Here is a 12,530-nt window from a genome sequence, read left to right as displayed (position 1 = left end):
AATGAAGTTGAAAATCCGTGTTAGGCCTACAACCGAGAGAACAAGTCGCAGGAACTGCCAGTCACCTCTTATTCTGTAGGGAAAAAGTCAAACCCTACCCCCCATAGCTTGACAAGAGTGCCAAAGTCAAGTTCAAGTTCACGGCCACTTGATTACAAACTCTATTTTATCCCTAGTGTGGAAGGAAGGGCTGCTGCGGCAATATCTCAAATTAAACACATGCTTTTTTAGGAAAAAAAAAATGCATTAGGCTACTCGAACAAGGTTTATAGTAATACTAGATTATAAAAGTCAGATCAGTTTTCCCGTTGATACATTTTCTGCATACTGCACTCAATATTCCCGTGTAGGCTAGTGTTGCGAAGGGTCTATTTAAATGTTTCAGCCTTTTTTCTTTTCTTTTTATTTAAGTGCTGACATATATACTTCAGAAATCAGTGTTTGAAGCGCTGAAATTCGAGGAAAGATAATTCAACAAGATCTACCAGCTGAATGCGTCTAGCTTTCAGACCAGTGTGAAAATTCCGGTTAAAAGTCTATTTAGCCCATACAGAAAGAAGGCCAGTTGTCAAAGTTTACATGCAATCTGCAGATAACATGGAAAGAACACGACGCATTGTGAAGATTGTACACTTGCACCACGATTTATTATATCTGTAAGCAGTAAAATTTGTATCACAATAATGGAGAAACACTTCTCAAACTTTGAACAAAAACACATATAACAAAACAACTGCCCCGTTCAGCCCATAATTGTACATATTTATAGTAAAGAAACATTCTTTATAAATATTGTTTCATCTGTAGCAAGTAAATACCATAATTTAATTACAAATGGATAAATATGGCAGCCGATATTTACAAAAAGAAGGGTGTAGTTACATATATTTAACGGCACGACATTAATTTGCCCCACATCTTCCAAATATATTTCACAATTCAAACTTGCAAAGCACAAGACATCACAAGTTAAGCCCAGCAAACTAATATATACATTCACAAGCAAATATTGTGTCTGTCTTCGTTAAATGTTGACTTTGGCACTCTTTCCAGTTAATAGTTGTTTAGTTTACAATCAGTTTGCCATAATGGGATCGCAATATTCATTATGATAATGCAACTTTATTGTAATATGTGCACTAAAAAGTCCAGTTAGAGAAATAGCTACCTTTGAAGGAACATCTATACACCAAAAAAACGACAAAATCTATTACAACCATTGGGAAAGAGAGCGCGTAGTATGTACAAAAAGAGGATGGTTAGTGCTTTTGCGCACGTGGGAATATTAATCCTGCTGGACAAGAGCGTAATATTGAAGCGTTCGTTTTGTACATATGTGCATATGGATCTCCTGGATTTCTGAAATGATTCCTCCTGTGATGGCACAGTCTTAAACATACCATTCACTGAAATTGGACGATAAACTGCTGTGGTTGTTGGAACTGTGGACCGCTGATGAAGGCGACAGATTGTTGTTGCTTTGGGTCTCAGTGGAGGGGGACACCAGACCAGGGGGTGTTGAGGACTCATAACCAGAACTTGCCGCTGGCGACGAGTCAGATCCAGCTGGGGATGACTCGTGAACCTAAAAAACAAAAACATTAATTATTAATGATCCTCGGAATGAATCGTGAATGGCATGTATTGCTAAATCAGATCAAGAGTAAATTCTAGATAAATCAATAGCTCGTTCAAATATGACAATGTATGAGTGAAAATGTCAAGTCATTTTTGACTACTTTTTCAATATGCATTAGCTTATGATGTAATGCATTTGATCATTTAATTATGTTTGTTAATGTTATTTTAATTGTAAATAAATGCATTACTGCTAAAAATGCACGAAGTAGCACGAAGTTAACATTTAGTGACAAAAAAGTATAATGTATTTCTCATTCTGTGTTCTAGAAGAACCTGGAGGAATTACCTTCATATGCTTTCGAAGAGAGCTGGGATGCGTGTAGGACTTGTCACACATTTTGCAAAGATACGGTTTGTCTGACGTGTGAACGTGCATGTGCTTCTTTCGGTCACTGCTGTTCGCGAAGCGTCGATCACATCCCTCAAACTCACACTGAAATGGTTTCTCCCCTGAGAAGAAAACCCGTAGAAACATTCACAGGGTTAGTGATCAGTGAAGGTTTAATTAAGCTTTTTTAAAAAAAAAAAAAAAAAACATCAAAAACAGCGTGTATTACAACACAGAATAAATCTAAGAATGAGTCAAAATAATATTTACATGAAATTATTTTAGGAAAAAAAATGCTAAAAATAAAATAAAACACATCGCGTAGCATTATAAATAAATTGAAATGAAATCACTCAAGAGGTTATCACATGCACGAAGTTGTAATACAGAGGTGCCATACAACAACACAGGGGGTCACACAACCACATCTACAAATATGACCAGGGTAAAGGTAACAACAATACATATGTAAAACCAAATTTAGCTGATAATTACTTTTGAAAGAATTTACTTTATTTAACAATCAGTACAGACAAAACTAAACTAAAATAAGGGGGGAAATCACATCAATAACATCATTTTTTCTATTTCAAACGTTAAGGTTTTGTCAACCCCACACAAAACTTTGCCATTTGCTTAGAAATAATCATAATGCAATTAACACCTTGACAAATAGAAGGCTCAATACCTTTGTGTATTCTAAAGAGGAAATTGCTCAAATGTGCAACCCTGGTAATGGCCTGTCTAACACAGACTGTCAGTGCAATGGATAGAATAACAATGGGCCCACAAATCGCCCATTCCAAAAGTAGGAAATATATTCTTATTTTTTCTATGTCGTCTTTTTTGTGTTGATAATGGTCTGTATTTATTTGTAATTAATTTGTACGTGCATTTGTATCAGTGCTATGTTATGCTTTGCATATACGCTTTGTCAGCGTGGTGTTTTCAATGGTTTCATGAATATAAATTGTAAACTGTTAGTGTGCATACATACATTGATTCTAATTTTAACAACAATTAAAATATACCGTTACGTGGCCAAAAACATGCACAAACTGGGTTAATTTCAAAATCCTGACGTAGTCACCAGATTGCTCAAGCATTGGTCCACGCAAACCGGTTGGAAAGATTTACGGCTGCTCTGCGCACGCGATGAGATCTCTAGTCGCCTTTGACCCGTTTAAAGTTTATGAACCACAAACCCTCGACAGTCTCTTGCATAATTCAGCTCACTGTTGCAAAACATCGCATTTACTCGGTACGAGATCAGACATATAGGCTAATCGTTTTCAGCCGCCTTCACTTACACGAATTGTTTATGTCCTATTTACAAGCATCCGCTTTCTCTTAAAGATCTAAATCCAATCTAAGTGTGCGCTCTCAAAGTCTAAAAATACGCCAACCTGTCATAATCAGCTTATTTTTGTAAAAACCGCTATTTGCCTAAACTTATGCAAGACTAACAGAAGTTAATTTGACAATCGCAAGCAAAAAAGCATGTCATAATTACCTGTGTGTGTTCTCTTGTGTATCTTCAGGTTTTCTGATCTTGCGAAGACTTTGCCACATCCAGGGAACGGGCAGGGGAATGGTTTTTCTCCCGTATGCACGCGTATGTGATTGACCAGTTTATATTTGGCTTTAAAAGGCTTGCTTTCCCGGGGGCACTCTTCCCAAAAGCAGATGTGGTTGCTCTGCTCGGGTCCTCCAACGTGCTCCACCGAGACGTGGGTGACCAGCTCATGCATGGTGCTGAAAGTTTTATTGCAACTCTTCTTGGGATTACTGAGTTGCTCCGGATCGATCCATTTACAGATGAGCTCTTGCTTAATACACTGCTGTCTCATGTAGCGAAAGAAGGCACCGGGGTGATGGTGATGCGCTGCCATATTCATCCCCATGTTCATATTCATGGAGCCGTACTGGTTGTGCAGCTGAGCGGCTGAGTAAGGGTCGGTCCTAGGGCTGGAGACCTGATGGTACTGGTCTGATCGCCCGAAAACCTCCCCCGGTAGTCCAAGTCGCATCTGCCCGTTGAGAACATTTGGGGATGCGTGAGATCCATGCTGCTCGTGGATGCCAGGGAACAGAATGTGGCCTTGGCTGTCTGTGTGAGAGTGATGGAGCGATCCGGCAGTGGGGCCGAAGAGTGCGTGCTGGCCTCCCGCCGGTGTTGATTCCCCGAATCCACGGCTGCGAAAGAGAAAGTCCCGCGTGGAGTTAAACGGCGAGCTGGCGTATGATGTGACATGAGCCGCGTGCGCGCCCAGAGCCGAGGCGGGGTAACCGGGCGCTTGGCTCGTGAATGCAGAACTCTGTCCGGGCGAGAGATCGTGGTTCAGTTTGAAGGCGCCCATGTGCGCCGAGTCGACAAAGCTGTTCTGCGCTAAACTCAAGTCTCTGTCCTGCATCTCACTGGAGGAGTGATGATGCCTGGCAAAGGTGCCCACTCCCAAACCAGGGAACTGATGCCCAGCGTCCAGTAACATGCTCTCGTTGAGCAAAACCAGTTCTCTTCCAAGCAGTCTATGCACGGCGCTTCAACAAAACATATAACAAAATAAAATCGAATGCGCTACGGGAATATTAACTTCCAAATCTGAAAACAGACATGAGGCGATGAAGTTCGATCCGCTCATTGGTAAAAAAAAAAAAAAAAAAAGAAAAGAAAAAAAGAAATCTTGCGTATTAAGTTAACGTGTTTTTTCTTATGGATAACTTGTTACTCGAAATCCCCAATGCAGTGAAATGAAAAGATTCCTTTGCGCTGTTCCTTTTAAACTGAGTCGATGTCGATATTTTCGGATTACATGAAAATATGAGGTATTATCTTACGGAGTCTTTCTTGTTCTTGAAGCATCTTGAATTTGAATGTTTATTTCTTTCGCTTGTCTATGTTTATCTCAGAGGGTCCCTCTTTCTCAGTAGACTGACACTACCTCCTCTTACGCCCCCTTTAACTGGAGCCCGGTCATTCATTTTACGCGTTCTCATTGGCCGCCGCTCCTCATCAATCCCAGGAGCCCCTCCAATCGAACGCACTCCTTTCGCAACTAATCGCTGATCGCCATCTTCCACCGACAATAACCGCCTACTTTTCGGAGAACCTTTTCGGGGAGAAGGAGAGCAAAAATACTCGCGTTTAATCAGAGCGCTTAAAATTAAAAATAAATCTGATGCAACACTGGCTCATAAGAGTAAGTGGAAATCCAAACCTCTTTGGTTCACGTGTAAAATGCCAATAGGCCTAGCTACTAGAACTATATATTGTATAATTACAATTTAATTCGTTACTTTTCCGTACTGTGCTTTAACAAACAGACGGGGTTAAGTTGAATAAAAACAAGGTCACAAACCTCGTTCGAGGTGCTTTGACTCGATCTGCAGGTAAGTATGACAACACCATTTGTAGAATTAAAACAATAGATTGCATCCAGGTCATCAGCATTTGAATAAAGGACGTGATCTTGTCTCCCTGAGGGTTGATGAAAACAACAAAACGAACAAACGTGTTTGCATATATAAATATAACATTAGCCTATTGAGATCTAATACATCAACATCATATTTACATTGTAGCTATGCTGTAATTGTATACTACATCACTTAATTATTTTATTAAATTGAAGAACGCACTAATTCGTGTTTACACCAAAACGCTGTTCTGAAACACAATGTACCATTTTTATTTCATCTACGTCAAAACCATACACTCCACGTAAGGTATGAAACACAGTAGCTAAACACGACAACAGTTTAAATTTGAGAATTCCTGTAAGCTCTGTTGACTAGGCCGACTATCTACATTTTTCTTATCACTATGACTTATTGTTAAGCACATAAATCTAAATATGCCCACACAGAGTATTCTGAGTATTTTAGCAGATTTAATAACATTACCATGCCATATATTCCCATATATATATATACACATTAAAAAAAAAAAAAAAAAAAAACTGTGACGTCATGGACAGAGAACCTGGATCCAGGAAATCTGCATTATTTAAAAAGTTTAGCGGTATTTTGTGGTCACGGAACAAGCATTCATGTGAGCTTTTCCTAGCCTAAACTGTAAATTCCCTGACAATAACGAAACTGTCCAACTGAAGTTATCACATGTGGATGGGGTTAATGCATTACAGATTCCAGGCCAATGTACATAAGCCACTCCAGACAGGGACCATTTCTGATCTAAGAAAAAGTCCTACGTGTAGCATTGCAGCATTTATTTAAATGTTAACACAGTTAAAGGAGGTTTACTTACAATTTCATTGAACCTAAGTCCCATAAAGTCCTTTTCCAACGCACAACACACTTCTTGTCTTTCCTCTCCTCTGAACGCTTGAAGCGGTGAATAATAGTGCGGAGGATGTATAAAACTTTGGGAATTCTGTGTGCCTCAGCTCAAAGTCATGCTGTTTGTACGTTATGTACCATTCTTCCAAGACTATTTCTACCTCTCCACAGGAAACACAGGATCTGATCCAAGTTCAAAGTCTTGTCTACCGACCTCTCTGAAGTTCTTTATTTCTCCAGAAAACCCCAAAACCTTTTCCCTTTTCAGCGGGCAGGGAGAAGAAGAAAGAGAATTTAGACAGTGCAGTTGGCCAGGAACACATAGCCGCAGTTTTTGTTCTTTTCTCGTGTTGCAATAAAGGGAAAAGTTCGAAGGGGATAAAACGAGAAAAGGCGCAAACCATTTTGTCTTATTAGTAGCTACAAATAAATAAATGCGTCACTGCCTCGATATTAACCTTGATTTTATTTATTTTTTCTCTATATTTGAAAGCAGAAATTCCCAGCTAAACTTTAAATTACAATCCATGAAGAATTGTATACCCATGTGGTTACATGAATTATGGCTTTCCATTAATGTATAAGTGTAAATTCACATTCACTTAGAAGCTTGTTTTAAACATTTATGACATTCTCGTCATTAACATTTATTGTAAGTGAAGCCTATTCAGCAATCAAAACGACTGAATTATTTTTAAAGACACTTTTTAATATGGTCTGTTGGTCCTTTATAATTCAGAAGTAAACGTTGGGATGTCGTAAATCTCAATTAGAAATCATAGATTGTAATTCCTCTGTCACATTAGTGGTTCCATTCATTTCTAAATTAAGACCCTTGATAAAGCTGATACATGATAGCTTATGCAGGAAATCAAAACACTTTCAATTAGATACCACAGGTGCACCTTTACGCGTAGAAACACGTGCTTTGTATAGGCCTTCATCAAAATAAAAAAAAATAAAAACCCACATGTACTTAATGTACAATTTTTTGAGCAGAATTGTTTTTCATTATTATTATTGTTAAGTCTTAAGGGTGGGCATCTTTAACCTTCTGCTACTTTATTCGTTTTTTGAAATAATTATTTGAAATATGGTAACAACTGCCCTGAAGCATGTATTTGAATTAAGACATATTAAATCAATGGCATATGTACACTTCCTGCTGAGTTCAACATGGACAAGGGCGTGGACGTGCATCATGACTCACACGTACAGCACACACAAACAAACACGAAATGAAATGATGTGAATAGTAATAAGTTTCATACATATTATTCTTTAAAAGATAGAGAGAGAACATTTTCTTTGCCCAGTGGATCGAAGATCTATAATGTTTAAAATAACATTTTTATGCACAGATATTACAGATGTATTTATTTAAAAGTACTTTTATATTTATTAAATAAAAAAAAAAATGCATGATAATGTTGATGATATAAAATTATATTACGAGAAAAGGATCAAGACAAAGCAGGTTAGAAAATAAGTTTATGAACGTAGCCTCTGCATTTCTGTTTATTAGGGCGTAAAAACTAATCGTTTTTTGGTTGAATAAAAAGCACATGTTAGAATGTTTTATGTATCCAATTTTTTTTTTTTCCTATATAAAGGCATCGCAACAATTAGAAACAAGTACGTTTGGTATATCATGCGTGTCTTTGTTTTTGTATGTTATTTTTTTCACAACTTATTTCCATTATGCACATTTTATCCTTAGACTAAATTAAAATATTTATTTGACGAAAGAAAATTAATTAGATTTTTGTTGGATTAATTAATGACAGCGTTTTATTTATTTATTTTGTTTGGATTTAATTTATTACTGTATTTCAAATGGTGTGTGGGGGACTTGCACAATATGCTCCGCATGTGTGTCACTGTTTTGTGCAAAGTGAAAAACAACATACTTCCACGTGCGTTTGTGTATGTGTGTGTGTTTCCGTAACCATATTTGCCTGTAACTTTGTGAGCACAACTTTCTGGAGTGAACAGTGATGAGGAGAGTGAGGGGGCGGAACCCCGCTGAGCCTCTGCGCTGAAAGACAGCCAATCGCTTCGTTCCCTTAACTGCCAGTCACCGAAATCTGTCCAATACCCGCAGTGCCATTTCTAAACTCTATTCCCCACTGTGTCCTCCAACTGTTGTATGTTCTGCCAATCGCTTGAGGACAGAGTCGGAAAAGGAGCAAGCAGAGTTAGAGGCAGGACAAAGGAAGTTCTATAGACGGCCATATACATATATTTTAATGGTTTCAGAAGGCCCGTAGTTGGCGAAAACAATAGTGGTGAGCGTGGACATGACATCGTAGTGATGGAGCCCCCTTTAAGCAAGAGGAATTCGGCGATAAGATTAGCGGATTTGGCATCGACTCAAGCCCTTCCTCATCAGAATATGACAGGCTTCCCGGGGATAGGGGGGCATCACCCGCACTCCCACCATGCCCACCTCCACCCTGGGGAGATGGGCAACGACCCCGGAGTGGCTCTCACTCCATTTGGACCAGAGCACATGGCACAGACCAATGCTCTCAAACTTAGTCCCTCTCAGCCTTTACAAAGCCATCTCGAAGCCCAGACCGCGGCATCTTTCACCTCTTCTCAGACCACAGTTGGTTTCCCCGTGGCTCACCCCCACACAGGCTACACCACCAACAGGGACTTCATCCTCAGGAGAGAGCTTTCAGCCTCTACTATGCATGCACTTGGCGACCAGCATAGTTCCGCCTCCTCCCCTCATCACCATGGCATGTTCATTTCCCCAACAGGTGCTTATGGGCACGCGGAAGGTGGTGCCCATCCACTTTTCTCTGGACTGCACGAGCAAGCGGCCCCAGGTGCCCACCACCACCACCACCATCACCATGCCCTTAACGGGCAGATGCGTCTGGGTCTACCGGGGGACATCTACGGCAGGCCAGATCACTTCGGCCACAGGCCTGAACACTATGGATCTTCTTCTCTGCAAAGCTACAACTCCATGAACTTAAATGTGAACCTTGCCACGGCTCCTCACGGAGCCACAGGGGCGTTTTTGCGATACATGCGGCAGCCCATCAAGCAAGAGCTCATCTGCAAGTGGATTGACCAGGAGCAGACGTCCAAGAAGCCCTGCTCCAAAACTTTCAGCACCATGCACGAGCTCGTCAACCATGTCACGGTGGAGCATGTCGGGGGACCGGAGCAGAGCAGTCACGTCTGCTTCTGGGAAGAGTGTCCACGAGAGGGAAAGGCTTTTAAAGCCAAGTACAAACTAATCAATCACATCCGCGTGCACACGGGCGAGAAGCCGTTCCCGTGCCCCTTTCCCGGTTGTGGCAAAGTATTCGCGCGTTCGGAAAATCTCAAGATTCACAAGAGGACGCACACAGGTTAGTGAAAAGTCATCACATTCTTAAAAAAAAAAAAAAAAAAAAAAAAACCTTAATAGGTGTCTGTTATTGAACAGTATTGCGCTACTTAGCAGATTTTTCTAGATAGGCAACGTTAGATACTGTGGGGGAACAGAATCACTTGTTTGTCCTTCTAACTCGTGCACAAATACTCTCAATTCATACAGGAGATTGTTTGTTTACAGTGCCAAGCAAGCACTTGGTGGTGCTAAGCGTCATGAACTTTGAAAATGCATTGAGATATCAACGTACTTGATACTTGTAAGTTTGGAAAAGCACTTAAGACATGCTGCCATGAGCAGTTTTACGTATTTTTTTTTATCTTTGATGCATGCAGTTTTATATCAAGTGAAAAACGCGAAAAACGCACACAATGCTTTCAGTGCTATGTGTGTAAATATAAAGGAACAAAACGGGGGAAAATAGGAATCGTTTTGTTTGTTAGCTTTCAGCACGTATTTGTCTCGTTTAAAGCCACATGGTATTACAAACAGCGTGTGAATAGATCCATACTAATGTAAATAAGGAGAATGGGTCACCCTTGGGACATCTACTATATTTTGATTAACTAAACTATGTTGGTATCTTTGCAAAGCAAAGAAGGCCTCTGCTTTTGATGTTTCTCTCATGTATTCTAACAAAACATTATTCTTATGAGTGCATGATATTAAACTAGATATTATATTCTTGAAATTTAATAGATATATGCACTAACGTGACAAATTATCATTGCAAGTTGGTAAGAAGTTGCAGGTATTGTTTAGGTTCTTTTACTGTATACCGGTGTGTTATGCTCACAACACGTGCCGACGTAAACTGCGCCCTGAATATGTAAGCTAGCGTGTCAACCCCACCTAGAGTACATTTACAACATGATGCTATCTTAAATCATCAGCGAATATGTGTGAAATTCATAAATCCCGGAATGACATTGAATCAGTACAACTATAGTGCATTTGTGACATGATTTGGATACTTTTTTAAGCCAGGTCAGTTATTTTACTCCAGGCAATCTGATACATATGAGGGGCCAAAATGTTTTCAGTAGTCGGCTCAGTTGCATATCCAGTAAAAATAACGATCATGAAAAAGAGTTTTGGCAAGCTTAAGTCAGAGAAAATGAGAGCATTTACAGAGTGGTTGCATAAGTCATGCGGTGCGCCTGAACATTCCATATGTAATAGCAGAAAATAAGTAGCCAACTGTGGGATTACAGTGATAATGTTGTGGTTTTCACAACGAAACCATCCATTACTAGTGCTTGCTGAGAATGGATTAGCCTATCCATTAGCCATTATTTTCTTGTAACCAAGAAAATGTAAAAGTTGTATTATAGGTGATGTCTATATCTAAATGCTCTGCTTTTCTTTTTTGCAAGGTGAGAAGCCGTTCAAATGTGAGTTTGATGGTTGTGACAGGAAATTCGCCAACAGCAGTGACAGGAAGAAGCACTCTCACGTCCACACTAGCGATAAACCTTACTTCTGTAAAGTGAGGGGTTGTGACAAGTCGTACACACACCCGAGTTCCCTGCGCAAACACATGAAGGTTCACTGCAAGTCTCCTCCGCCCCCTTCCGCCAACACGGGCTCCTCTTACCACCCCTCGTCCACGACGATCGGTGATGCCCTCTCACCAAACCTGGAGCCCCACAGGAACCGTTCATCGAACCTTTCGCCTCAGGTGACCAACCTAAACGAATGGTACGTGTGCCAAGGGAGTGCTGGACCAAACAATCTTCACACCCCTTCCAGCGATGTGCCAACGTCAGAATCCGATGACGAGGACACTTTCAGACACACAGATCCCAGATTAATGCTCTGATGTGAACAGGAAGGAATATATTCATTATAAATGTTGAAAAATGGTGCACAAATTCAAGAGTTGCAATTCGAAGAAGTGGAACACTATGGATGTCAGTGGGTGAAAGAGATTGTTCCCCCCAGTTTGCCCTTAAAACATGCTCAGAGCATTGATGCAATTTATAATAAATCCCCTTCAGTAACTTTCAGCATGAAATATCAGACATGGAAAAATCGATTTATACCTTTTTTTTTTTTTACCTGATCAATCAAATCAAATAACAAACAACTCGAACTCAAAAGATTTATCAATTGTTTTAGCCTTTATATATATATATATATATATATATATATATATATATATATATATATATATATATATTACACCCCTTTGTTGCACAGAAATCCTTCATAGAGAATCGTTTTACACTTTGACAATAATTTTAAGTTTTTACTTGTATATTGTCAGTGTCAAAAAAAATGAATGGGTGGAGTCTTTGTTAAAGTTTATACAATAACTGTGGTAAGCACGGTTTTTGTGATATTTAAAATATTTAAATGCCTATATTTTATGCAAAATCAATGCTATTCTGATTAAAGAGTACGAAATATGTCCCTTGAGACACTAAATAATGTGTCATTGACAGGCCTATCCCATGATTGATTTGTAAATAGTATATGGTATTGATGCTTGTGAATGTTTTCGTAGGTTGAACAAGTTTTGTACATTGTAATTTATTTGCTCGTATTAATGTTGGTCTGGAAGTACAGATACACCAAAGAATAATATAATGTTGGTGAAAAGAAGTTATGCTTTTTATAGTGTCCTGTAAAAAGACTTACTTGAATAGGCTGTATAATGTGAAGAATCTTTCGCATGGACCGTGTAGTAACTCCTTCTGTTGAGGTGCATGATGGTGTTGATGGTTAAAAAAAAAAAAAAACAATTAAAACCTAAGAAGGTCGTGAAGAAATGTGATGTTTGTGTATAGATATATGGAAAACTTGAATAAATGGCAGGACGTGTAAATATGGTGTTTTCAGTAAAAAGAAGCCATTGTTTCATTA

At 39.3% G+C, this 12,530-nt stretch overlaps 2 protein-coding genes across 2 annotated transcripts; one reads left to right on the top strand and one right to left on the bottom strand.

Annotated features, from left to right (window-relative positions):
- Nucleotides 1-616: 616 nt before the first annotated feature.
- On the bottom strand, nt 617-5,048 carry LOC128019905 (zinc finger protein ZIC 2-like). Its single transcript, XM_052606246.1, has 3 exons — nt 3,483-5,048; nt 1,928-2,091; nt 617-1,585 (listed from the first exon to the last, which is right to left on the bottom strand). Exons 1-3 carry the CDS (start codon nt 4,459-4,461, stop codon nt 1,391-1,393), a joined length of 1,338 nt encoding a protein of 445 aa, XP_052462206.1. The 5' UTR covers nt 4,462-5,048; the 3' UTR covers nt 617-1,390.
- A 3,148-nt stretch (nt 5,049-8,196) lies between these two features.
- On the top strand, nt 8,197-12,530 carry LOC128019903 (zinc finger protein ZIC 5-like). The gene is made up of 2 exons (XM_052606245.1): nt 8,197-9,639; nt 11,039-12,530. The coding sequence occupies exons 1-2, from the start codon at nt 8,583-8,585 to the stop codon at nt 11,482-11,484; spliced, it is 1,503 nt and encodes a 500-aa protein (XP_052462205.1). The 5' UTR covers nt 8,197-8,582; the 3' UTR covers nt 11,485-12,530.

This window comes from Carassius gibelio, chromosome A9 (assembly GCF_023724105.1).
Source record: "Carassius gibelio isolate Cgi1373 ecotype wild population from Czech Republic chromosome A9, carGib1.2-hapl.c, whole genome shotgun sequence".
In the NCBI taxonomy this organism is placed as follows: Eukaryota; Metazoa; Chordata; class Actinopteri; order Cypriniformes; family Cyprinidae; genus Carassius; species Carassius gibelio.
This window is presented reverse-complemented; position numbering and strand designations above follow the sequence as displayed.